The sequence below is a fragment of the Ahaetulla prasina genome, chromosome 3 (genome assembly GCF_028640845.1).
Source record: "Ahaetulla prasina isolate Xishuangbanna chromosome 3, ASM2864084v1, whole genome shotgun sequence".
NCBI lineage: Eukaryota > Metazoa > Chordata > Lepidosauria > Squamata > Colubridae > Ahaetulla > Ahaetulla prasina.
The window spans coordinates 150,973,312-151,000,191 of record NC_080541.1 but is presented as its reverse complement, the minus strand read 5'-3'; the positions used below and the strand labels follow the sequence as shown (position 1 = coordinate 151,000,191).

General features: G+C 37.3%; 1 protein-coding gene across 1 annotated transcript in view; it reads right to left on the bottom strand.

Annotated features, from left to right (window-relative positions):
* Positions 1-26,880, bottom strand: part of COL24A1 (collagen type XXIV alpha 1 chain) — a 169,416-nt gene that overhangs the window by 52,035 nt on the left and 90,501 nt on the right. Inside the window, exons 23-34 of the mRNA XM_058174721.1 lie at positions 24,908-24,961; positions 24,446-24,490; positions 15,492-15,545; positions 14,557-14,610; positions 13,672-13,725; positions 12,368-12,421; positions 9,795-9,848; positions 9,045-9,089; positions 8,905-8,949; positions 5,321-5,374; positions 944-997; positions 633-686 (exon numbers count right to left, since the gene is read on the bottom strand). Coding sequence (XP_058030704.1) covers positions 633-686; positions 944-997; positions 5,321-5,374; positions 8,905-8,949; positions 9,045-9,089; positions 9,795-9,848; positions 12,368-12,421; positions 13,672-13,725; positions 14,557-14,610; positions 15,492-15,545; positions 24,446-24,490; positions 24,908-24,961 — 621 coding nt within the window. The remainder of the gene's footprint in view (positions 1-632; positions 687-943; positions 998-5,320; positions 5,375-8,904; positions 8,950-9,044; positions 9,090-9,794; positions 9,849-12,367; positions 12,422-13,671; positions 13,726-14,556; positions 14,611-15,491; positions 15,546-24,445; positions 24,491-24,907; positions 24,962-26,880) is intronic.

Genomic DNA, 26,880 nt, shown 5'->3' with positions numbered 1-26,880 from the left:
TGTTATTACTTATTATGCATACACATTCCATCTCCCTATCCCATGCCCACTTATCTCTTTGTTGGGAAACTATGAGCTAAGCTGGAAGGAAGGGTTAAGTGGGGGTCTACTTTGGAATTGTTGCACAGCTACAAGACGAATAAGCTTGAACACCCTTCTCCCCAAGATACATGAAGCTTTATCTGGTCGTTCCCAGGGAAGGCAAACAATCTATGAGATTCTTGTATCATAGGTGGTAGACAATAAAGTTATTGACAATAGCTGTTCATGAGTGGTTCTTATTGCTTGTACCTGATAATATCAATTTTATTAATACAGAATATTAGGCTTTTTGTTTTCTTGTCAGACAAATATCTAACTAGTACATATGCTCACCTAATTTATAAAATTAGTCATGATTTATACATGAATGGATGCAGAAATGACAACATTACCTAATGTTGGACCAATTTAACTGAAACATCATAGCTAGTTTCAGACAGAATGCTTCTAGTGGAAATAATAAATATTTCATGTCTAGAGACTGTATATGAAAAGTATCATCAGGAAATATCCCAGAAATATGTGTAGAGAAACAACTGTTTTTCTCATCCATTCAAACTGCACCCCAACAAAATTACTTCAACAATCACCTTTGTTCCTGGTTCTCCTTGTGGTCCTGGCTCTCCCTCTGGGCCTGGTGGTCCCTGTATTGAAAACATAAATGAAGTTATCCATTGTCCAGCACTAAATGCTTTCCAACATGATGAAATTTACTAGGAAGTTCACAGGACTTTTTAAAAAAGGGTGTTATTGGTGTGATTAATGAGATACTTGTAGTATAATATCTTATGCTATAGTGCAATATCTGACTTTTAAAGGCCTCTATACTTTCTACTCTGATGCAGCAGGATCTTGCCTAGGTTTTGCTTGCCTACATCATTTGGTGTGGTAAAGGACTCACCTCAAAGCCAGCTTCACCTACAGGTCCAGCATCACCTTGTTCTCCCCTCGGTCCCTAGTATCAAACAAAAATTTATGTGAGCTTAACATTCTTATTATGAAAATAATATTATGAAGATAATGTTGAAAAAGCCCTTTGCAACCTGAAACCATCATTATCTATTGGACCAGATGGACTATGTGCATACTTTTTAAAAAAACTTTCAATTAATATAGCTGAACTCCTAAGCATAATCTTTAATAAAGCTTTCACAACAAGTTCCCTTCCAAAACTCTGGTCTCTAGCCACAGTCATCCCTATCTTCAAAAAAGGAGATCCCAGCCTAGTTGAAAATTACAGACCTATCTCTCTATGTTGTGTCTCATGCAAAATAATGGAATCTATCATAAACCAATCCATTACACTCCACCTTGAAACAAACAACCTTCTCTCTAATAAACAATTTGGTTTCAGAAAAAAATTGTCTTGTAACTTACAACTTCTCCACTGCAAAAACATATGGACTACCAACCTTGATCAAGGAAAAGCAATAGATGCAATCTACATAGACTTCTGCAAAGCTTTTGACTCAGTAGTACATGATAAACTTCTCCTCAAACTAAACTCCTATGGCATTTCGGGACCTCTTCACAATTGGATAAATGCCTTCCTGTCAACAGACAACAAGTGGTCAAAATTGGCAACGCTATATCTAATCCTGTTCCAGTCAAAAGTGGTGTTCCCCAAGGTAGTATTCTTGGACCAACGCTCTTCATACTATACATAAATGATCTCTGTGACCTTATTTCAAGTTATTGTGTTCTCTTTGCTGATGATGTCAAACTATTTAATACCACTAACAATACTTCTACCCTTCAAGAAGACCTTGACTTTGTTTCCGATTGGTCTAAAACTTGGTAACTCCAAATCTCAACCAGCAAATGCTCAGTCTTACATATTGGAAAAAAGAACCCTATCAACAAATACAAACTTGATGGTCATTACCTTACTGACGACCCCCACCTATCAAAGATCTTGGAGTTTTCATATCAAATGTCCTAAATGCCAAAGCCCACTGCAACTACATAGCAAAAAAGGCTCTAAGAGTTGTAAACCTAATTTTACGCAGCTTCTTTTCCAAAAACTCTACACTACTAACTAAAGCATACAAAACATTTGCCAGACCTATTCTTGAATACAACTCATCCGTCTGGAACCCATACCACATCTCTGACATTAATACAATCGAATGTGTCCAGAAATATTTTACTAGAAGAGTTCTTCGCTCCTCCGAAAACAACAAAATACCTTATACCACCAGGCTAGAAATCCTGGGACTAGAAAACTTAGAACTCTGCTGACTTCGACATGACCTGTGTTTAACACACAAAATCATCTACTGCAATATCCTTCCTGTAAAAGACTACTTCAGCTTCAATCGCAATAATACAAGAGCAAACAATAGATTTAAACTTAATGTCAACCGCTTCAAACTTGATTGCAGAAAATATGACTTCTGTAACAGAGTTGTTAACGCTTGGAACTCATTACCTGACTCCATAGTCTCTATTCAAAATCCCAAAATCTTCAACCAAAAACTGTCTACTATTGACCTCACCCCATTCCTAAGAGGACTATAAGGGGCGTGCATAAGAGCACAAAAGTGCCTACCATTCCTGTCCTATTGTTCCCTTCATTATATCAAATTAACATAGCTGTTGCATACTTTTACTTATATATACATATTTTTCTTTCATGATGTGTTGTTTTTATTTATGACGATGTTTGTGTATACTGTTGTGACAAAAATAAATAAAAGAAAAAAGAAAAAAAAAGAAATCACTTTTATACCGATAGCTATAACATCAGCTGGCCAGTTTTTTGAAGACATTTTTCTCACAGCTGGATCTTTCCTTTTTCCAGGTTCCATTAGCTTCTGAGAGTAGAATAATTTAATCTGGTTCCCACCCTTAAAGAGGATTTGCTGCAACAGTCCAATCATCATAAGGCAATGGGATATTTATCAAGGCTTCTTACTAGATTACATTTGAACATCTACCTTCCATATTCAGTAACATTCTCACAGCACAAGCTTAGAGACATGACACAGCTGTATAACAGAGAAGAATGTAGTTGTATACATGTAGAAGCTCTACTCTCACATAACTCAATCTGTCTGTATATCTCTATGAACTAGGGTTTAACTTCTAGGTTTTCCTCCTGTCTTTTAAAGACAAACTTGACCATTCTCTGCAGATTGTGTGGTATCCATTCAATGATGATTTCATAATTTCATAATTCTATATGATCTGCAAATTGTCTTGCCAACTTTCTTCATTCTTTACACCATTCATGGAAAGGATATATGGGAATTTGGGGATTTATGGACTTCTGGACTACAGTAAAAGAAATAATTAAGGATAAGAACTGCCTCATGGTAAGGTTCTGAAATAAGTTTTCAGAAGCCCATGGAAGGAGTAGAGGTTATAAAAAAAAATCTCAGTCATATTTGATAGAGTAGTCTCAGCATGAAAGTTGATGTGGATTAAACTTGCGGTTTTTGGCAGTGCCTTGAAATTTCCAGCTTTGGATTCCACAACACTGTTTCTGATACTACTTATATCAGCAAAACCAGGAACTCTGCTAGATAAACTATGGCAATATCTACCTGACTTCCTCTGGAATCAAACTCTAAGCAGACTCAGGCTTGGCCTCTTCTTGGATTGGGGATTGTATGGGTATACTAGGACATAGTCTGGAATAAAAAACAACAACCCCAAAGGTAGCAAAAGCATGCCACTTCCATAGTATCCCAAAAACTGGTGACTGCAGGCATGGACATATCTCTGTGATCACCAGGAGCTGACCTTGATTTAAAGGAGACTACCTTTAGTTTAATATGTTGATTTTATTTCAAATTTCATACTCTTTTTGCTTCATACTCTGTAATTTCAACCAGTTTTTGTTAAATAAAGACAAAAGACATGGAATCTTGGTTTTGTTTTAATGGATTAATTAAATTCTGGCAGCAGATTCTCTGATTTTGAATGGAGAAAAGAAAAACATGCACAGTAGGACAAATGAATGTGGTATAGAATTTTGAATTTAGGTAATGGTTTATATCTGTAAATTTTAAAAATAAGACTTTTATTTAAGATGTTTATTATTCTCACACACACAAAACAATCATTTGAATTATCAGACACAATATACAGATGCCCAATTATTCTTAATACAGTACTGACGTATAATGAAATATGCTAGCGTTTTTTTAAAAAATAGGCCTTTTTTCATGTTATCAGCAAAAAAAAAAAAATCAGGTGTAATAATTGCCCACAGGCATTCATATGAGGCTAATGAGCAAATTAATAATACACCAGAATTTTGAAAGAGAAATCAATGGAGACAAACTGCACATTTCTGCTAATCTCCTAATTTCTCTTAGATTGGTTTGAACAATTAGCAGACAATACTTGCCACCTGCCACCAACAATTTATAGACTTTTTTCCTAGCCTAGAGAATTTAGATACTTCAAAAATTGCTTATTTTGTCATAAAAGCTACAAGTTTACACCCAATTTATATCTGGGATTTTCAAACTTGGCAACATTAAGATGTATGGACTACATAACTCCCAGAATTCTTCATGCTGGCTGGGGGATTTTGGGAGTTAAAGTCCATACATTTAAAAATTTTCTTGTTTGGAAAAAATACTGATTTAATTAATCAGCTGAAATTCATGGACACCTATATTTATATTAACTGGCAGGTAGGTTGTGTACTCAGAAAAACAATTTATTTATATTCAACCTTTAAGATCTAATAAGGAAGTTACACAAACTAAGACTAAATTAAATATACAATCACACCGGCACACTATAGAAACCTGTGGCATTCTAGATTGCTTAATCTAGATTAACTGATCTTGGATGGTGTATGTTTGTGTATTGGTAAAATTGCAGCACAGAAGATATTGTTTTATTATTTATACTTGATATAAATGTACTAATGTTGGCTAATCTTTTGGGAATAAAAAATGTCTCATATAAGTTCTCTATAAGCAATATCTGAAATGATGAGGTAAAAGTGAACAGAAAAGGCCAGAAAAGGAATTTTTTAAAAAGTGAATGCAAGGCATCCTCTCTCAAGATAACCACTTTCATGATTTTCAGGCTTTCATGGACAAGTTTAAGAGGACAATCTTCCATCTTAAAGAAATGAAGAAAAAATTAATTTATGCTGTAGAACAGAGAGACTTACTAAAAGTCACATAGTTTCAGCCTAAAAATAAAGCTGCTTCTTTAATATACCTTTAATTACAGCATAACAAGATACATGTTTTCCAAGAAATTATATTTCATATTTCAAATAAAATTAAATTATATTAAATCAACTTACTGGTTCACCTGAAGGACCTCTATCACCTGTACTTCCAGGAAGGCCAGGCAAACCCTAAAAACACAAAACCAAAACGCTACTTAAATCTTACATCAAAACTTCATAAATTGACCAAAATGCAATTCATAAAACATCTTCAATGACACTTAAAGGTTTTTACTAATCCAATAGTTTTGTTTCTATCATATAAAGACTTGTAGCTGATCACCGACTGGCTGATTTATTGAATTAGTAAATTCTTTGTTTTGGTGAGCGGTATCCTAAATTGTCTTTGAAACGTTAAGATATACAAACTAAAGATAAAATCTTCTATTTATCTGTGAAATAAACTACAGTGAATTCAATGACACTTACTTTGTTGTAGTTATATGAAGACATTACTATAAATATATATGAAAAATGACAAATAACAGCTACGGTCTGGATGGTCTTCCTGTAGGATTATTTAGGGACGGGGAACGAAAGAATGGTCAATCTTTTTGAAGCTGCCTTTTCATGTAACAAATCAGAAAATATACCACTGACAACAAAAAAAGGAACTTACCTACTTTTTAAACGTTAGCAACATTAAGATGTGCTTTGAAAAAATATTCTATGTATCCCATTTTTTGTATATGGCAGACATCCAAAGTATTATTTTAGTGTCCTTCAAAACTGGCTCATGTAAAATGTCCTATTGTTTAAGACAGGGGTCTCCCACCTTGGTCCCTTTAAGACTTGTGGACTTCAACTCCCAGAGTTCCTCAGCCAGCACAGCTGGCTGAGGGACTCTGGGAGTTGAAGTCCACAAGTCTTAAAGGGACCAAGGTGGGAGATCCCTGGTTTAAGAGGTACAATACTATCCTCCAGAAGCATGGCTAGCTACATTGTAGAGGAAATGAGTGTGTTTTTAATTATGGTAGGAAACTATCTAATTACATATAAAGCATTCCAAGTAGCAGTGTTCTAACTCTGCAGTGCTTTAACCCAGGGAGATCTGCTGATATCTGCTTAATGCCATTTTGACACTAGACAAAGATCTTTTCATTCATTCAAGTATTTCAAATAAATCAGAACACATTTATTTTTTCAATGCTGTCAATTTACTCTGGCTAGCACTTGATATTTTTATGACAGACTTGCTTTTTCTGTTTTACCTCAGCATGCTTTTAACATTTTTGTTTAATTTTGGAAATTTTTGGTTTTCTTGGCAACGTTTTCAGAACTTATTTAATGCTTTCTTCCTAAGGGTGAGAGAGAAAGTGGTTGGTTCAAATTCACTGAGCCAGCTCCCTATCTAAGGCAGGATTAGAACTCACCTGGTTTCTAGCCTGATGTCTTAACTACTATGCCAAACTGACTATATAAGCTGCATTTTAAATCTGAATATAAGGAGGGATTTGCTTTGAAATGTATACAATACTTTGTTCTTGGCTTACATGCTGCCTTGTTTGTAGTATAGATTGAAATAAATTGTGCATAAAATTCTATGGAGATAAAACTAAAAAAATATTCCTCCCTACTGCCATAGTTTGGATTGTAGGATGGTAGTGTATACGCAATTCACTAAAACTTTCAAGAGTTCCTTTAGAATATGCAGATGTCTGTACAAAAGAATAGTTAACAAAGCTATATCTTTTTTCCAAATCCTTGTCGCTGCTTCAGAGCCCTGATTCTATCTGCTCCCACATGCTCTTACACCTTACTATATGTTCTGAAGGCCATCTTTCAAAAAGTATGCACAATTCACTATTGCTACTTTATCTCTGGTAAAGGAAAAAAAATATTTAGTCTTTTCCACTTGCTGTACAAATAACAGGACAGCACAGATCAGTTTCAGATGTATGTTCAGGGCGTGTATCAAATATTGAAGTGTATTTAATGTTTACTTTAGTATCATTTAGAGATATTATATATCTCTTTTCATTTTTTAAAAATAGGTATAACTTGGCTTGCTATGAAAGTATGTCTGTTGTATAAACTGAAAATTCAGTTTAATCATTTAATCTACCATATTTTTCGGAGTATAAGATGCACTTTTCCCCCACTAAAAGAGGCTGAAAATTTGGGTGTGTTTTATATTCCGAATGTAGCTTTTTCAAAGCTTTTTTTTCAGCCCTAATGAGGCGCTAGCAAGTGAAGCAATCTTCCGTGCTTTGCCTCCTTTTCTCATTTCTGCTCCCTCCAACAATCAGCTGTGCTTTAGAAGCTGTTTTTTATCCCCAACCAGGGGATAAAAAGCATACATGCATGCTCAAAACCAGCAAACCAATGTGCTGAAGCTGACCAGACTAAGGACGCTAGCCAGATGAATACCTGGTAGGCAGATTTTTTTTTCTATTTTCCTCCCCAAAAACTAAGGTGAGTCTTATACCCCAGTGCATCTTATACTCCGAAAAATACGATACATTGTTATTGACTGATTGTCTTTATATGTTTTATTTCCTACAAATCAAAGAATACGAAATAAAAAGTTGTTTATTTTATCATCTCTTCCACCAAAGGAAGCAGTTCAACAAGCTCTCTGTTCTCTAATGTAGATATTAATGTCACCTGAGCCAGTGCATTATTGTCCTTGCATTTAAGAACTATTCTGGATAACTTACCCTCTATGTACAGGAGCTACAGCGATCTGATAAATTATATTAAATAAATGCCTTCATATATTATTGATAACAGTAATGTCTGCCATCATTAGCAATGTCTTTCATTATAGATTTTAAAATTTAGATAGGAAATGTGAGTTTGGGCTGCATTGTTTCCCAGTCTTTGCCAAAGCTTAACTAATCACCCATCAATGGAAAAAAAGACACTGCAATTATTATATCAAAATTAAATTTTGATTTGGGTGCTATATGTAGATACTTTAAGCACCTCCCCTGTAATACCTTGAAGCTGTTATTTTCAAAGATCAGGAAAGTGATTCCGGTTGGACTTGGGCTATGGGGAAGGAACAAATGTTATGATTCTTCTCCCGTTTTCCATTAATTTTAAATTAAAGGAGAAATATGAATTGCTGCAGCAAAAAAAAAAAACACCCTGTAATACTTGACAGGACAGAATTCCTACACTTCTGCAGGAATTATTTTGCATTTTATTAGAAATATCAAATTTTTAATTTACTTACATTAGCAATATAAAAGTGTAACGTAATGGTTGTGTTCATATGGTCCACCTGGCCAGCGAAGTTAGTTTTAGCCCCAAAAAACCCTATGGTTATTAAGTGAAAACTAGACTAGCTTCTAATAGAGGTCCTCTTCATTTAGTGAACACAATTGGGATTGGCAACTTGGTCATTAAACGAAATGGTTGCTTTTAAATCAAACTGTGACTGTGCTCATGCTCTTACTTCAGCTTTCATTTGCTTTATAGATCTGCAAAAGTTGTAAATGTGAGGGTTGGTTGCAAAGTTATTTTTTCATCGCCCTCACAACTGCAAATATTTATAAATAAGGCAGTCATTAAAGACTTATTTGTATTTGCAGGGTACTTTAAACCCCAACTCATGTTAGGTGACCTCAACTACTATAAACTCAATATATTATGTTAGAAGCAGAATGGAATTTAAAAAATAAATAAATCTTCCATCGAACCGAAGAACTTACTGGTGCTCCTGGATTGCCTCTTTCTCCAGGGATTCCAGCTTTTCCCTGTGTAAACACAAAGAAGGTAATGTGTCGTACTATTTCAAAAATATTGTCAGAATTGATGTCTTAAATATGAATGCTAAAAAAATGCCACGTACAATGAGACCAGGAATGCCTTTTTTCCCAGCATCACCAACTTCTCCCTGGGTAAAAGAAGCAATAGGGCTATTTTAATGTACACTGTATTAAAAAATGACAATTTTTCTTCTAAATTCCAAATCATTGACATTCTCTTTAGTGTGGATTATTGGAAAATCTGTCATCAACCACAGGCACAAATGCAGGTACTATTTTTTTTTTTTAATTTGAATTTATATCCCGCCCTTCTCCGAAGACTCAGGGCGGCTTACACTGTATTAAGCAATAGTCTTCATCCATTTGTATATTATATACAAAGTCAACTTTATTGCCCCCAACCATCTGGGTCCTCATTTTACCTACCTTATAAAAGATGGAAGGCTGAGTCAACCTTGGGCCTGGTGGGACTTGAACTTGCAGTAATTGCAAGCAGCTGTGTTAATAACAGACAGACTTAGTCTGCTGAGCCAGCAGAGGCCCTCTATTTATTTCTTTATTCCTTTTTATACCACTTCCTAGAAAAAATGCCAAAGCAACTCACTAAAAATAAACTATCACTTGGTCAAAATTACAGTGAGGTCAGCCTTTATCTTAGTCTGGATGATGCAATGAAGACACTATAAGACACCAAGGAAGAAATGGCATAACATATAACTCAGAGACAAAAAGTCAAGTTCTCAATAAGAGAAAGATTATATGGTACAGTACTTCATGCATCTAACAGCATCATGGGTCATTTTCTGGGGCAAAGATAAGAAAGTCAAGTTTACCTTAATACCTTCTGTCCCTTGTTCTCCCAGAGGACCATCTTGGCCTCGTGGTCCCTGACGAATTAAAACATAAATCAGTTAGGAATGATGCAACTGCTTATGTGTATGCATCTAAGGATTCATAAGACAAAATTCAAGTATAAAATCTGCAACTGCTGCCATGGTAATTCACAGAATTTAATTGGATCCAAATGAGGACATTTTGTAATTTTTTTCCTTACTACATTTTCCCCCACACATGCATACAGAAGCCATTGGGGAATTTAAAAAAATTGTAAGAGATAATATACATCCTCAGTCACCACCTTTGAATAAAAACATATGAGAAATCTGTCTCTCTGCAGCTTTTGCCAACCCTTACTATTCTCCTTTTTTTCTTGTCCATTACTTTTCTATTTGACCCATGGACATAATCACCTTAAGATCTGCCCTCCAAGCTAGAAATTGCTAGAGTGCAATTCACTTCCAGAAGTTCACAATTAATTCTTCAAACTATTTCTCAAGGTCTTTTGTTTTTTTTCAATAAGTACATTCCAATGAGATTGATTTTCCACAGTCCTAGCTACCTTAACTCTGTAAGGGAATAGGGATGCATCATACATAAATGATCAATTTGGAAGTGAAATTATTCTCACTTCTGAGTGAGCAAATGGAAAACTAGATGTCTCCACAGGATGGAAAATGAAATGTGGCTAGGAGTGACAGACCCAATGAGAAGCCCAGTCTAAAAGAATCTCTCCAGATAAAGGAGAGGATGAGGGATTGCCCAATTGTGCTCAGGACAGGAACTCCTTGCAAGGAGACCATAGCACAGTGGTTTCCCATGGATTTCAGTGCCAGAAGATGAAGGAAGTCATTAAACTCTCAATCACACAGTTTTTAAGAAAACTAGATTCATTAATCCTAATATACTTCAAAAAATTTTGAAATTCAAAGATTCAAAAAAAAAATTCAAAAATTCAAAGATCTTTGAAATGTATTTAAAGTTGAAAGAGAAATTCAAAGCAACAAGTATGAAAAACCATCTTGTGAATTAATCTTTGTTCCAATACAAAGGACAAACTAATAGCTTAATGAAAATGGCAAAAAAATATAAGGTCTTAATTTAAGAAAGTTGCAAATGTATTCAGGGACCAGACAATTTTGGAATAGTAGGACTTTTGCTAAAGGGTTTGAGAAATAATAAAACAGTATTTTATGGGAATATAAATTGCATAGTCTATTGGAAAATAAATTATAAGACCTGCAATTTCAGAAATAAAGCACTACAGAAGAATAAAAATTAAAAGAAGGAAAAAGAAGGAAGAGGAAAAAAGAGACAAGCCTGTTTTTTGTGGCTCCTATAAAATGACAGAAAATGCTATAACATCTAGACATTTCAGGATATTTTTGAAGAATGTGGTTAGAAACTAATAGCTATAATGTTAGTAACAATGCTTGCTGATATGGATGGATTATTTAGAAAAGATTTTTTAAAAGAAATGAAATGTCAGGGTTCTAAGTAACACCCACAACAGATGGTGTAAAATTCCAAGGCAGGCATTTTCCTCAAAGTTCCACTTTATTAGAGATGTCATATTGGCACATCTGAGAAAACCCAAATCTGAAAGGCCCCTGGGTTTTTCCCACCCAAATCAAAATCAAAGTCCCTTTCCCTGCACCCACATGTCCATCACGTGGTCCAATCACGTCCCTGTCCCAACTGGAGTTGCTTCCAGTCACACCTTTCCAGGCGCAGGCTGAACGTCCTTGACTCCCAGAGAAAAGAATGTTGTTATGGCTATACATCGCATCCTGTCTCCATCAATCCCCTCTCCCGTTTCCCACAGCATGCCCATCCACCAAGTGTAGCAACCCTAAAGATCCAAAGTAAAAGATAGCCTCCAGGGCTGACATGAAAGATAGTATTCTGGAAGACTGATAGGATAAATGACAATCACCTGATGCACAAATATTAGAAAATATAGAAATTCTGGATTGTAAGACATATATGACGGTCAAAATGGAAATAAAAATAATAAGCCAAGATATCTGGATCGATTTTACTGCATTTAAAAATGAGGATTGTTAAAAACCTGAAAAATCCTTGATGGAGAAAGAAAAATAGAAGAGAGATCAAATTCTATGGAGTACCTCAATGAATTAAGGACTATTAGAAGTATAAAAAAGGAATACAAAGTTGATTGATTTGATCTGGATTAAAATAACACATTTATAACATTCTGTGACCCCCTTATGGTCTTTTTGCCGACATCTGGATCTGAAAATTGATTATTTATGGATTTGTGAATGGATAAGAGATAGATTATGGAAAAATGTGAATGTGTATGAATTGTTTACAGAATGGAAAAATGATAAGTTTGTTTATACTTGTTGCAATGAAGATCAGAAGTCACTTATTCAAACATTGTTTTTTCCTCCTCTTTTTCTTTTTTCTCTTTCTTTTCTTTGCCTATCTATCTATCTATCCATCCATCCATCCATCCATCCATCCATCCATCCATCCATCCATCCATACACACATATACACACACACAATAAGTATACTTAGGGATCATAAACATACTACTTACTCTTTGACCTTTAGAACCCTGTGATCCTGGAGGTCCTCGTGCTCCTGGAGGGCCCTAAATAATAAATCAGAATGAAATACATATTTATCATAGAGCAGAAGCCTGTTTTTATGTGTCATATTTTGTTACCAACTTTACTCCCAAAAGGAAAAAGCTCAAAGGCCAGACCAAAAAACGGTCACCCATTTTTTTCCTTATTGCGGTTTTCTGAAGCTTTCTCTAAAGTAGGCTTAAATTTCCCTTCAGCCATTCAGCAGTTTTAAAATTAATCTCCCCTAGTTCCAGTCCAATACTCTATCAATTGCATCATAATTGCATATATGGAAAAGTAAAGTTATATGAGAGACAAATTATTATATTAGCAACTTGAAACAGACAACATATCAGTCATGGCATTACTTTCTAACAGATAGGCCTTAAAATGATTAATTAACATAGGTACATGTCTTATTTGTTACAGTATCTGACCTCTGTGTCAAAAAACAAAAATCACTGAACTAGATCCACTGGGAATTACATGGAGATTTCACTATGGCAGGAGAAGTGATTCATGATCAATCACCCTTCTTTCCTGCTGCTATACATACTATTCCAAAAAGTCCTACATTCTCCCGTAATAGTTTTATAGCTTATAGGGAAAGACTAAAAATCAATTTCTCAATTTCAGTGAGAAATTAAGCCTGGTTTAAATATCTTATTTTGAACTCACTGGATATAAAAGCTTTGGACTCATGCCTTTAATATTCCCTACTTTTGACTGAATAATTTTTCTCCAAAGTTATACCACCTATTAATAGACTTAAGCTCAGGGGTGGGCTGCTGGGGGTTCGCAGGGGTTCGGGAGAACCTCTAGCTAAGATTCTGTGCAGTTCGGAGAACCCCCAAATCCCACTCCTGGCTGGCCCCATCCACCCACCTCCCCTCCCAGGAATCCCCACGCGGCCCCTTTTGGATACAGGTAAGTGCAGGGCGCGTGCGGAGGCTTGGGGAGGGCGAAAAACGGGCCTATCAGAAGTTCGGGAAGGCCAGAAACGGGCCAGTTACCAGCCTCTAGAGCCTGAGGAGGCTGTTTTCGCCCTCCCAGAGGCTTGAGGAAAGCCTCCGGAGCCTGGGGAAGGCAAAAACACTCCCCCACCATGGTGCAGGAGGCTGACTAGGTCATGCCCACCATGGCCACGCCCACTCAGCAACTGGGCAGAGAACCCCTTACTAAAATTATTGAAGCCCAGCCATACTTAAGCTTAAAAGTTTATGGAGATGTGACTCATGTGGAGATGCACAAAAATATAGCATTTTATACTTACAGGTAGTCCCTGTGGCCCTACATCACCAGGGCCACCTGGTGGACCTGGGTATCCCTGAAATAGAAGTAAATATAATTTGGCTGATTTATGGATATATTGTTAAATTTGTTTCAGCTTGTATAAATGCCCTCAAAAGCTTTCTTCTTATTTACAATTTCAGAGCTGTGTACCGAATTCTTATGTACTTTATCAGTGAAGAAAACTTTTACTGGGAAGCCCAGCAAATTGATTTTCTTAGAGGCTTATATGTATTTGCATTTGTATATATATTTGATTTTTTGGAAAATAATTTCTCTCTCTCAATACAAGTAGTAACAATACTAGTTCTGCAGAAATATATCTGTGATATTAAACAATATGCCTTTGATCTAACTTCCAAATTATGTTTCAGGGAATTTTATAACATCCCCTTCACTATTTCAAGCTATCTTTTTCAGATACTTTCCTCCTCAAACAGAAATTTCAAAGTCCTAACTTCAAAATAGAGGTTTTTGCTTGATTTTCAGTGAGTTATGACTAACCAAAGCTACATTTTGCTGATGGTATTTTTAAAAAATAGTTAATGCAGAGTTAACATGATAAGCAAAAAAACTACTGTTGTAAAATAATGCAGAATTTCAATATATTTTAAGAAAGATGAATGATATTAAGCCCAATACCTACAATCATTGATATAATAGCTACTCATTTTTCTTACAGACTTTCCTACAAATGTCTCTACAGACATAAGGTAAACAGGATTACCTTAAAGACCTTAAATACTTAGCGAAGGCAGGAATTTTCCAGTAACTATTTAAGTATATACTTTCTACTTAAGCTTTGTTAATGTAAGATAAATAAATAAAATTAGGCAGTAGTTTCTTACTTAACCCTGGATTTGCTTACCATGACACCTTTTTCTCCAGGAGGGCCCACTGGGCCTGGATTACCTCTGTCTCCCTTAAAAGTAAATAAACAAATACATACATACATACATACATACATACATACATACATACCCTGTTCATACATATAGTAGTTTATTTGATTTTTGACAGTAGAACTGCATATCCAGTTTTGAAATATTTTTAATTATGAAAATACAACTTCTATACCTAAATAAATATTCAGTATAGTGAACTCCTGGTAACTCTAGGCTCATTTCTAAGCTTTTGCAGGAATGGAAAACAAAACCAGTAGGAGCTAACTAGCTACTTTTGCGCCTACATGTGAACCTTTTTCCTGTCTCCATTAATGGATTTATCGCTAGAGTTTTTTTCTCCTCTTCTGGGATGAATGTGCGTGATTCAAAACAGGTTTTTAATTAACCCAGGAAGGATAAGATGGATGCTCTCTTCCCCATGAAAACCATATCATTGGTTGTCATAAAAAATATGGATCGTAACAGACTGTATGACTTTCAACCCAATTGTATTATTTGCTGACAGATTCTATCAATCATCTGCTTGGGACATATTCATTCCATTTTTTAAAAAAATTGGTGCAGTTTTATTATTAAGTAACATTTTTGCAAGCAACATGGAGTAACTTTTACTCTTTTGCATGATTAAATTCCAACACAGATTTAGAGAATAAGCATGCTGTTATGTTTATATATGAAATAAAACTTCAAGTAGTGCAAACTCTCCCAAACAGAACCCATCAGTTACTAGTACAATAATGTAAAAAACTACAAAATCTAATTACAGACTTCTATCATAACAAATAATCTTATCTCATATTGAACAAAATTTAGAACACTAGTTGTAATGCACAGTATAGTATATATTACTTGTGCTGCTCTTATTACATTAATTATCAGCTAGCATCTTATAGTATACCTTCTCACCAGATCCCCCAGATAGTCCAATTTCACCAGGTGAGCCAATAGGTCCCTAAAGAGCAGAAGAAATGGAAAAACAAATAATCCAGTCACTTGTCATTTATAGTCAATGTTTATAGCAATAGCGTTTAGACTTATATACCACACATAGTACTTTATAGCACTGTCTGGGCAGTTTATAATATAAACATTATTTGCATATACCAACAATCTGGGTCCCCATTTTACAGACCTTGGGAGGATGGAAGACTGAGTCAACCTTGAGTCCCGTCAGGATCGAACTCCAGGATGTGGGCAAGTTTGCTTGCAATACTGCACTATTAACTAAGCCACCAGGGATCTTATAATGAATCTCAGCAGCTTATATTTATTTATATGGCCATATGCACATATAAGGCCAGTAAAATTCTATGAAATATCTGGAAACTTTTTTAGGCAACCTGTATAAAATGTTCAATATGTATTGTATACCATATATTCCGCTTCTTAGTTATATTAAAGCACAACATGCAAAACTGAAGTTGCTTTTGCAAAAATCTTAACAACATTGCCTGCAAATCTTAAATAATATCTTTAAGGACACTTAAGAGCTAGGAAAAACAATGTATATACAGAATCCTTAAAATTACACAGCTCTGATTGCACTAATATGCATATTTATAATATGAATTGTGTCTATTGGCATAACAATTATGTTTGAAGATTATAAAGCTATTCTCATGATTATTGGAACTCAGAATGATACAATTGTCCTCAGAAGCTGTTCAAAGCTTCCTTTTCTTTCTTCCAATTTGGCTACTGCATAGGTCCCATTCAGCAGAGTTCTAGTGGTATGTACATTTGAGGATCTGCCTTTAGTGATCAAGCTGCTGGCCTAATTATTATGAGTAAGATGTCCTCAAGGATTAAAGCACAATGTCAGTGCAGTAAATATTTGTAACTTGGCATCATAATTACATCTATATCGGTGTGTTTTTATTTTTGTTTTAAAATGTGTGAAAAATCTAAAATGATACTGCATTCAGCTTCAGAACTTTTGTATAAGGCAGTTCCAATCTTACAGGCTTCAAATGTTTTCAGGAAACATATCATTTCGAAGAGCTTTTCCTATGGTCAATATGGTGGACATTGGAGAAATTTTAAATATGATATGGGGAAGGCATTACCAGTGCTTAAGGCCAAGTTGTATTCCTCTGTTACATTTTGTTCCTTTAACTCTCATGCATGCCAGAAAGCTCCTGGCATAATTGCATTCCTTTTTAAATACAAATTAAAACTAAAAATTATATTTGAAATATAGGAAAAGAAACAAAATAGAAAAATGTCTACATAAAAATATTATCTATATAATATTTCAAAAAATACCAACCAGAAACAAAAAAACATTATTCTTGGAACAAATGGGTCAAAATCAGGAACTGAGAAGCAACCTTTTAATGCCATCACAAAGAAACAGATAAAATTCTGGATCCCCCAGGCATGAAGAAAGAAAAGTGTGAATATATGAAATTGGAAGACAGCTTTTCCTAAATCAATATCCTAAATAATGAGCTGTTTCCTTCTATTTTGTGGCAGGAGACCAGTGAGCTGAAAATAGCCCTTCCTAGGCCAATAGATGTCAAATGTATGAATTATAGCTTCAATAACTCTTCAGCCAGCATGAGAATTATGCTGGAGAGTCAATAATCAAATTGAAGCATCACGCTAGAGAGACTCCTGAAAGACTGAACCCAAAAATTATCCTAAATAATGAGCTATTTCCTTCTATTTTATGGCAGAGGACCAGTAAACTGAAAAGTGTCAGATTACTGTTTAAGATTATTTTTTAACATCTACATTATGGACAGGAGTATGTTAATAATATTTGTTCTTTTCCTTTTTGTGCAGAAGAAGAAAGTAACTTGATTGTTGTTACTTCACAATCATATTCGTTCCCCTACCATAGGCAGGATCCAGCATCCTGTATAGCAGCCATAGGCCACTATGGCAACTTCATGATCTGTGGACTTCAACTTCCAACATTCCTAAGCAAGCACGGACAATTTCAGATATTTGTCTTTCTAACAATAGTCAACATCGTGGTGCTGACTTGTTTATTTATGGTCCTTTAATGTGGTATGATACAATATGTCAGAATATTGTAATATTTAAGCTATTATCCACAAATTGCATAGGTTGGAGTGATATTTATGTAATCAGTTACCTGGGAAATTTTGCCACTTTGGCAATGAGTTCTAATGCTTCCAAATATAATAATAGTCCTTTAATCAGCCACTTTATTTTTAGGGGTGAAAGAATAGTTCTAATATTCTTTCACTAATATTCAGCTAATAATTTAAAAATCCAAAACTAAGCTGTATAAAGTACTACAGTAGCTCAGACAGAAGCATTTTTTTCCAGCTCTTTAAATAGTGTTTTTCTTGGCATCACTTCTAAAAAAACACTTTCTTTTATTTGTTCTACAAATTTGCTCAATGGAACTCTTTTCATTCTTATTAAATTAACTAAATTTAATTAGTTAATTAACTAAATTTAATTGGACTACGCCTCCTTGGGCTTCTGGTTTCCAGCTTGTTAGATCATCTCTCCCACTGAGGATGGGGGCAAGTGATGGACATGATGACCATGTTGAGGCGTGGGGCAGGAAGGTGTATTCTTCAGCTGATACTGTGGCTACCCTTTACCCCCACCCCCGGACCTCCTTCCTGGACTGCTGGAACATCTCTCCCGCAGACGGCATACTCCGGTCCAGCGGAACATCTACCTGGTGGATGGGCTGAGACGGTTTACGATCTTTTGTCTGCTAATCCATCAGGATATAATGGACTTTACATCTCTTTAGGACGGACTGCCTGTCTCTTTTTTTCCATCTCTTTTTTCCATCCGTTACCGGACTCCAGAATGACATCCCAGTATAACATCTCGGCTGCCAAATGGGACATAGCCAGCTGATGGTTGATTCTATGCGTTATTCGCCACAAGAACTCTTGCGCCTGCGAGGTGCCCCCGCCTCGCAGGAATGGCCCACCACACTATCGAGGGCCGGCCTCTATGACGGGTCTTGGGACCCACAGAGGTGGCATGCTAAAAAGAAGGGTTTATGGGGTTTTTTAGAAAGGGAATTTTTAAGGGGTGGGAGGGTAAGGGCGGGTAATGGGGGTAACCCGTCGGGTAGGGGGCCAGTTCCTGCACATGCTCGCGGCGGTTTTTCTTTATTAGGTCCAGAGGTTATGGGGAGTGTGTTCCTATTTGTGAGGGTGGTTCTATTGACACGGTAAGTGGGAGAGGCAGGTATGGCGGAAGCGAGGGGTCATATCAAGTTTCGGGAGCGCGTGCTCGATGTTTGAAAGCGATCACGCGCTCCGACCCCTTGGACTTCACCCGTTCCCCGGATGGTCAGGATCCTCAGAGCTTGGGCCTCCGGCTGATGTTGTGCAATGCCGGTCCGTGGTGAACAAAGCCCCTCGCTTGTGACCTTATACAGGGGGTTCCATGGACCTTGTGGCCATTACGGAGACCGGGTGGGGCACTGAGGGGGGCGCGCCCCTGGTGGAGTTGTGCCCGCCGGGTTTCCGTGCATCCCATCAGCCGAGGGCCCAGGGTAGGGGTGGGGGGGTGGCGGTTGTGATTAGAGAGAGTCTAGAGCCGAGGGAGACCACTGTACCTCAGATTGCCGGGTGCGAATCCCTCTTTGTGAGATGGGGTCATAGGTGTCAGATGGGTATGCTGATCACGTACCTGGCTCCTTGCTGCGTGACAGCCGCCCTGCCCGAGCTCCTGGAAGTGCTGGCTGGGTGGTAGTTGAGACCCCAGACTTTTAGTCATGGGGACTTTAACTTGCCATCGTCCGCTCGCCATCGACGGCAGCTCGGGAGTTCATGGCTTCCATGACGGCCTTGGACATGACCCAAGTAGTTGATGGCCCTACTCACATTGGGGTGGCACCCTGGACCTGATTTTTCTCTGGTCAGTGGTTGAGAGATCTGGACTTAAAGGAATTAGTCATTGAACCTTTGTCATGGTCAGATCACTCTTCTTCGCCTGGACTTTCTGACCGCCATTCACCACCGCAGGGAGACGGAGCCGACACGCTGGTTCCGCCCCAGGCGCCTGATGGACCCGGATGGGTTCCGGACGGAGCTTGGGCCATTTCCTGAGGGTCTGGCCCACGGCTCGACTGAGGAACTTGTTGCGGCCTGGGAACAGGCCGCGACGGGGGCCTTGGACCGTGTCGTGCCTTTGCGCCTCTGACCCGGCGCAGGTCCCAACCGGCTCCTTGGTTCTCCGAGGAGCTGAGAGGATGAAGCGCCGGAGAAGACGCCTGGAGAGTCTCTGGAGGTCTAGCCGCTCGAAGCTGATCGACACTAGTGAAGTCCTATACTAGACTTACCTAGTGGCATTGAGGGAAGCGAGGCGAGCTACGCCTCCTCATTGCATCGGCAGATAACCGCCCAGCCGCCCTGTTTGGGTGACCCGCCTCCTCTTACACCAGGGGAGCGGATGACCCGCTGCAGGACGTGCTGAGGAGTTTAACGGTTATCTATACGATAAAATCGCTCAGCTTCGGGATGGTCTGGACCAAGATTGCAGTGATACGGGCGAGATGCGTGAGGGCGGTCTTGGTGACATTGTGTGGGATGAGTTTGACCCTGTGGCTCCGAGGACATGGACAGGTTGTTGGGTAGGTTGAATGCCACCACGTGTTTACTGGACCCGTGCCCTCTTGGCTGGTGCTGGCCACCGAGAGGTGACACGAGGCTGGCTCCAGGCGATTACGACTGCTTCTTTGGTGGAGGGTGTCTTCCGGCCGCCTTGAAAGAGGCGGTGGTGAGGCCCTCCTTAAGAAGCCGCCCTGACCCGCTGTTTTAGGTAATTATCGTCCGGTCTCCAACCCGCTCGCGAAGGTTGTAGAGAGTATGGTGGCATATCAATTTCCCTTGCACCTGGATGAAACTGTCTATCTAGACCTGCTCCAGTCCGGTTTTCGCCCGGTTACAGCACGGAGACGGCTTTGGTCGCGTTGGTGGATGATCTCTGAGGCCAGGGACAGGGGTTGCTCCTCTGCCCTGGTCCTATTAGACCTCTCAGCGGCTTTCGATACCATCGACCATGGTATCCTGCTGCGCGGTTGGAGGGATTGGGAGTGGAGGCACCGCTTATCGGTGGTTCTCCTCCTATCTCTCCGACCGGTCGCAGTCGGTGTTGACGGGGCAGAGGTCGGCCCCGAGGCGCCTCACTTGTGGGTGCCGCAGGGTCGATCCTCTCGCCTTCTGTTTAACATCTACATGAAGCCGCTGGGTGAGATCATCAGTGGTTTCGTGTGAAGTACCAGCTGTATGCGGATGACACCCAGCTGTACTTTTCTACACCGGACCACCCCAACGGTTATCAAGTGCTGTCCCGGTGCCTGGAGGCCGACGGGTCTGGATGGGGAGAAATAGGCTCAAGCTCAATCCTCCAAGACAGAGTGGCTGTGGATGCCGCATCCCGATACAGTCAGCTAACCGCTGCTGACCATCGGTGGCGAGTCATTGGCCCCGATGGAAAGGGTCCGCAACTTAGGCGCCCTCCTGGATGAACGGCTGTCTCTAGAAGACCATTTGACGGCCGCTCCAGGAGAGCGTTCTACCAGGTTCGCCTGGTACGCCAGTTGCGCCTTTCTGGACCGGGATGCCCTATGCACGGTCACCACGCACTCGTGACGCCTCGCCTGGATTACTGCAATGCTCTCTACATGGGGCTCCCTTGAAGGGCATCCGGAGGCTGCAGTTAGTCCAGAATGCGGCTGCGCTGGTGATAGATGGAGCCCTCGTGGCTCCCGTGATAACACCCATCCTGCGAGGCTGCACTGGCTACCTGTGGCTTTCCGGTGCGCTTCAAGGTTTTGGTGACCACCTTTAAAGCGCCCATGGCATTGGGCCGGGCTACTTACGGGACCGCCTACTGCTACCGAATATCTCTCACCGACCCGCGCCTCACAGAGAGGGTCTCTCAGGGTGCCGTCGGTAGCGGCAATGTCGTCTGGCGACACCCAGGAAGGGCCTTCTGTGGGGCCCCCACCCTCTGGAATGAACTACCCCGACTTCGCCAGCTCTCGGACCTCGGACCTTCCGCGGGCTTAAAACGTATTTATTTAATTGTGCAGGGCTGAGCTAGATTTTTAATTATTGGTTTTAAATTGGGTTTTATTTGATATTTTAATTCTAAATTTACGGGCTTTTTAGAATCAGTTTTTTAATTGTTTTATATTGTATTTATATGTCTTTTAATGCCTGTACACCGCCCTGAGTCCTTCGGGAGATAGGGCGGTATATAAATTTGAATAAATAAATAAATAATAAATATTATATAAGTAGATCTCCTGATTTTGTATGAAATCCCTAATTGTACCAGCCAGGAAAAAAAAACATTTCAATTGTAAGATGTTATACTTAGCCAAATCTTTAATAATAATAATAATAACAACAATAATAAAATAAAAATAATAATGCTGTAGCAAAATCTCACAAACTGATTATTTTCAATGTCATGATTGAGTTTCCAAAATCATACACTGGAAGCGTTGCCAAAAGTTTGTGTTCAAATGCAGCAAAAATTACTGGGCACCCCAAACTGACAAAATTCTTGAAAATAAACAGGTCAAGATCTTGTGGGACTTTCGAATCCAAATAGACAGTCATCTGGCCCACAGCACTCTTGACATCACTATTGTGGAAAATAGTGGAAAAGAAAAAAGTCTGGTTCATTGATATTGCAATATCAGACGAATGCACAAATTGAAGAGAAACAACTAGAGACAAATAATGAAATACTGTGATGGTGAAATTGGACTTCGTGATATTAGTAAGACCACTATTATCTTTTAATGAGATGTATACTAAATTTTTCTTCAAATAAAGGGGTAACTGGAGACTATGATGTATTTTTATACAGGAAGGTAAAAAGTAGTTTTTCTCTATATATATAAATATTGACAGGATATATAAATATTAAATTTAATATTAAAATTTAATATTAAAATTTAATATTAAATACTGTAAACTTCTCTAGAGACTATAAAGAACATCATTCTGGAGTGTTTTTTAATCCATTACATTAATTAGGACTAAGCAGCAATGTGGTTTCAAAGTGGAAAACTTGATTCAGATCTTCAGAAGATGAGGGTACTCACGTACAGCTATCAAATTCTTCAAAAAACCTCTAATAAAAAAACATGTTTGTTTTAAAGATATATAGAGTGTGAATCCATATGGCTACACAGCCCTGTTATTAATTTTATGCCTTATTACATCTAGCAAGCATATTAAAAAATATAGAAGCTACTTGAAGACCAGCAGTAATGATGATAACATCAGTTAAGATCCTCTTTCATTGTAAAAATTACTTATGTTGTACCCCTGGAATAATTTATCAACTTATTGGGTGCCTATGCATAATATACTAAGGCAACCAAACTGGTTAACCTGCATTTGTGTGCTGCCATCCTATCCTGCTTCTGCATGTCCTATTCAAATCCAGAGGGACTGCCATTTCCGATTAGCAAAATGCAAACTCTGAAAACATCAAATTCCAGTTTATTTAGATCAGAAACAAGGCACGCCAAATTTGGAATCCACCCTTAACAACGGGAAAGTGAAAAGTAATGGGGGGTGATTGGAATAAAAGTGACAGCCCAGGCATTCCTTTAATTTAATCTTAGCTGGATTAACATGTGGTATGAACAAGGTCATTCAAATCCATAATAAAACTGTGTTACATTTAATAACATAGACAATGGTTAGTTTAATATCACAAAGAGTATTTCTAGTATTTTGGTACCCTCAGAATTCTACAGAATTCTTCTTTCTATTCAAAAGCCATATACAATAGTAATTTTTTCAGGGAAAATGTTTTTTTTTCTCTCTAGGGGAAATAAAAGGACTAATAATATAAGTGGGATGCATTCCTTTTGGGGTACACTACTAATCCATCTTGTGAATGAATGTAGTGAGGCACCTAAGATCTTCAATACCTCACTAACATCACAGAGGAATTCTAAGAAACGCATAAATTTTAAGTAATGCATAAATGTAAGAAATAATGAGGCAAAGAAAAGGAAAAAGAAACCCCATGTTCATTCAAATAAAAATGAACATTCCAAGAAGACAATTTACACCTGCATTCTGAAACCTGAGACTAAACAATTAGGCAATGCCATAAGCTTTATTTAAATGAAAACAGAGTTAGTATGTATGATTTCAATGTCAGTTTCCACATCAGTGTTTCTGTAATACTGTAGTATATCAGGAGTGAAATCTACATACCTTCCTTACTGGCTCGGAAGTCCACATGCAAGCACAGACCTTCTGCGCATGCGCAAAACCTTCTACGCATGCAGAAGTAATGACACCCCGGGCGGCGGGTGTCGCCGGTGGTTCGGCAATCGCTACCAGATCGCTGAACCACCAGCCACGATCGCTACCGGATCATGAGATCCGGTCAAAACCGGGAACATTTCACCCCTGGTATATGCCTCTGTATTTCTATTTCTAGTTAGATTTTGCATTTCAAGACAAAATGAAAGACAAAAGAGTATTATAGGATTTTAACAAATGAAATATGTATTCATTGAATAATGTGTATGAATTGTGTTATAATTTCTATGGTGAAAAATATATTTCACTGAACAGGGTGATATAATTAAACTAAAACAAATATAAAAAGAGTGTTCCATCCAGTGTTTCCACTGGGCTCACAAACATGTACTTCTTTCTCTCACTTTAGTGCAAATTATATGAATTCCAATTTTTTATCTGCAAATATTAAGCAGAGTTTGAATATTACTGAGGACGGTATGGAATTCCACAAAGATTCATTTTATCAATTGCAGATGAATTTTGACAGGAATATCAAGCTTCAATTAAATTCATAGCACATCATAACTATAAAAAATAAAAAATAGTATACTCTTACTGTTTCACCAGTTTTCCCAAGAACTCCTTGGTCTCCTGTTTCTCCCTGTTATTTTAAAAACATAAAACTTTATTTTAAATACAGAAATTTAAATATTTTCCTACTATATATATTACACTATTTTCTGTACTCCAGCACTTTTACCACCAATTAAAAAAAGATTATTTAATTCTCTAAAATCTTTCCACATAACATATTAAATCAAATCTTTTTCACAGTCTTACCTTTCCCTGAAGGGCTGAAATGTCATTTATTGTTTTTTATCGGCTAACAATTCTTGCATTCCTTCACCAGTATTATCTCTGCTTCCTCTACAACTATGTACAAACCAACCATTTACTCATACATTGCTCAGAATCCCTCTCTGAGGGAGATGGGTGCTTTCTAAATTTGATAAAAATTCAAATTCTGACTATTTTTAATTTAACAAGAGCAAATATCAGGTATAACTTTAAGTCCTACCTTCAGGCCTTCTAGTCCTGGTTCACCTGCAAAACCTTTCCTTCCAGGTTTCCCCTATATTAAAACAAAGAAGTCCAGTTTTTTAAAGCTTTTAAATAATGATTTCATTAAATCACTGACAATTAGAGTTGCATGATGCTTGATACAATCTATTAGAGTCATTGTGGAACAAAATATATGCCAACTGTATATATAAAGTCCCTTTGCCTTTTCTTTCAACAAAAACATCCTGTGAAAAATTGCAGTTATGTATTTTAAGTGGAAAACCACTCTTCCTCCATGATGTATTTTTTCAACATTTTTAACTGTTGATACACAAGCACTGCATATGCATTTGTGTGTGATATGGAATAAATTTCAACAGGAATATCATTTCTCAGAAAAAGACCTAAATGGTTCCCAGTAAAAAATTTCTTACTCAAGAGTCTATTCTACTTATCTTGCCTTATCTTAATAGAAATAATTGCAGTTACACTTCATGTACAAGCTGGTTGATAAAGTATTGTTCTCATAGGAAATCTGTTGTGAACACTTGTTTATGAGTTTTATAATGTTCACTATATTGTGACTGCTTTATCCTTGTGATGCTACCAAAAAGACACTGTCTAGCAATAACCCTATAATAGTTAGTCATGAACATTTTTAAAAATAATCTTATTTTACAATTTAGCGTTTTACAACACTAATTCTAAGCGTTAATGTTTGGACCAAATCTGCACCAATGTAAGATTTCAGAATATGTTTTGGATAAGGCTGAAGAAGTATATGGACCAATCAAAGGAAATGTCTGACAATACAAAATTAAGACATTGGACAATATACTCTTAAATATTGAATAATCTCTAGAGTTTATAAAACTATAAAACTATCTTTCAATTCATTCTTGCTTTGTCCATTTCTCTTTCTCAGCATTTTAAATCTTGCACATTACTAGCCTTAATTAAAAAGTAGATAATGATTTCACAACCAGATTATTTTTTTAAATTGAAAGTAGTGGGCTTTCTCTGTTTATCAGAAATTAAAGGAAAACAAAAAAATTACTCAAGGGCTATTTATTAGGCTTTCAAAGGTAAGTGGGTAGAATTTATTATAAAACATTTAACTTTTTTGTTTTATATTCCTAATTATAAGATATTCTGCTCTTTTAACTGACAATGGGAACAGATGCACATACATGAACTAAGAATTTCCAAAAATAAAACTACTATTAATTTGAAAATACAGCTCATTGAAGGCCAAAGCAGTGAAGGGATCAAACTTCTTCCAGCTTCACAAATGAACAAAAATTCATTACAATAAATCTAATCTCGCCTCAGCTATTGCTTTACATGTCTCAAGTTCATTCATTTTTCAAAAATACAAATCGTTTTACATTAACTGTAAAAAATATGAAACATTTTAATAGGCAATTTTTCTTAGTCACATTTGAGGATGCCAAGAATACAGATTAACTGTAGTCCATACTGTATGTAGTCCATAAAGATTAACTGTAGTCCATTTTTTTAACCTGACAGAAGCCCCAAATAGGAAAACATACTAAAATGTGAATATTTTAAGCTTGGACTGAAATTCATTTTGCGTCCTTAAGAAAATGAATTATGTTTATTTCTTTTAATATTTAGGAATATTTAAGGATGTAACAATATAAATGAGTGGAGAAAAGTAACTCCAGATAAGAAAAACATCTTTTAGATAGATGGAAACTCAGCCCCAAATGAGAAACTACGGTATATTAAAATGTGAATGTTTTAAGCTTGGACTGAAATTCATTTTGTGTCCTTAAGAAAATCCCTCTGTAATGAATTATGTTTATTTCTTTTAATATTTAGGAATATTTAAGGATGTAACAATATAAATGAGTGGAGAAAAGTAACTCCAGATAAGAAAAACATCTTTTAGATAGATGGAAACTCAGCCCCAAATGAGAAACTACGGTATATTAAAATGTGAATATTTTAAACCTGGACTGAAAT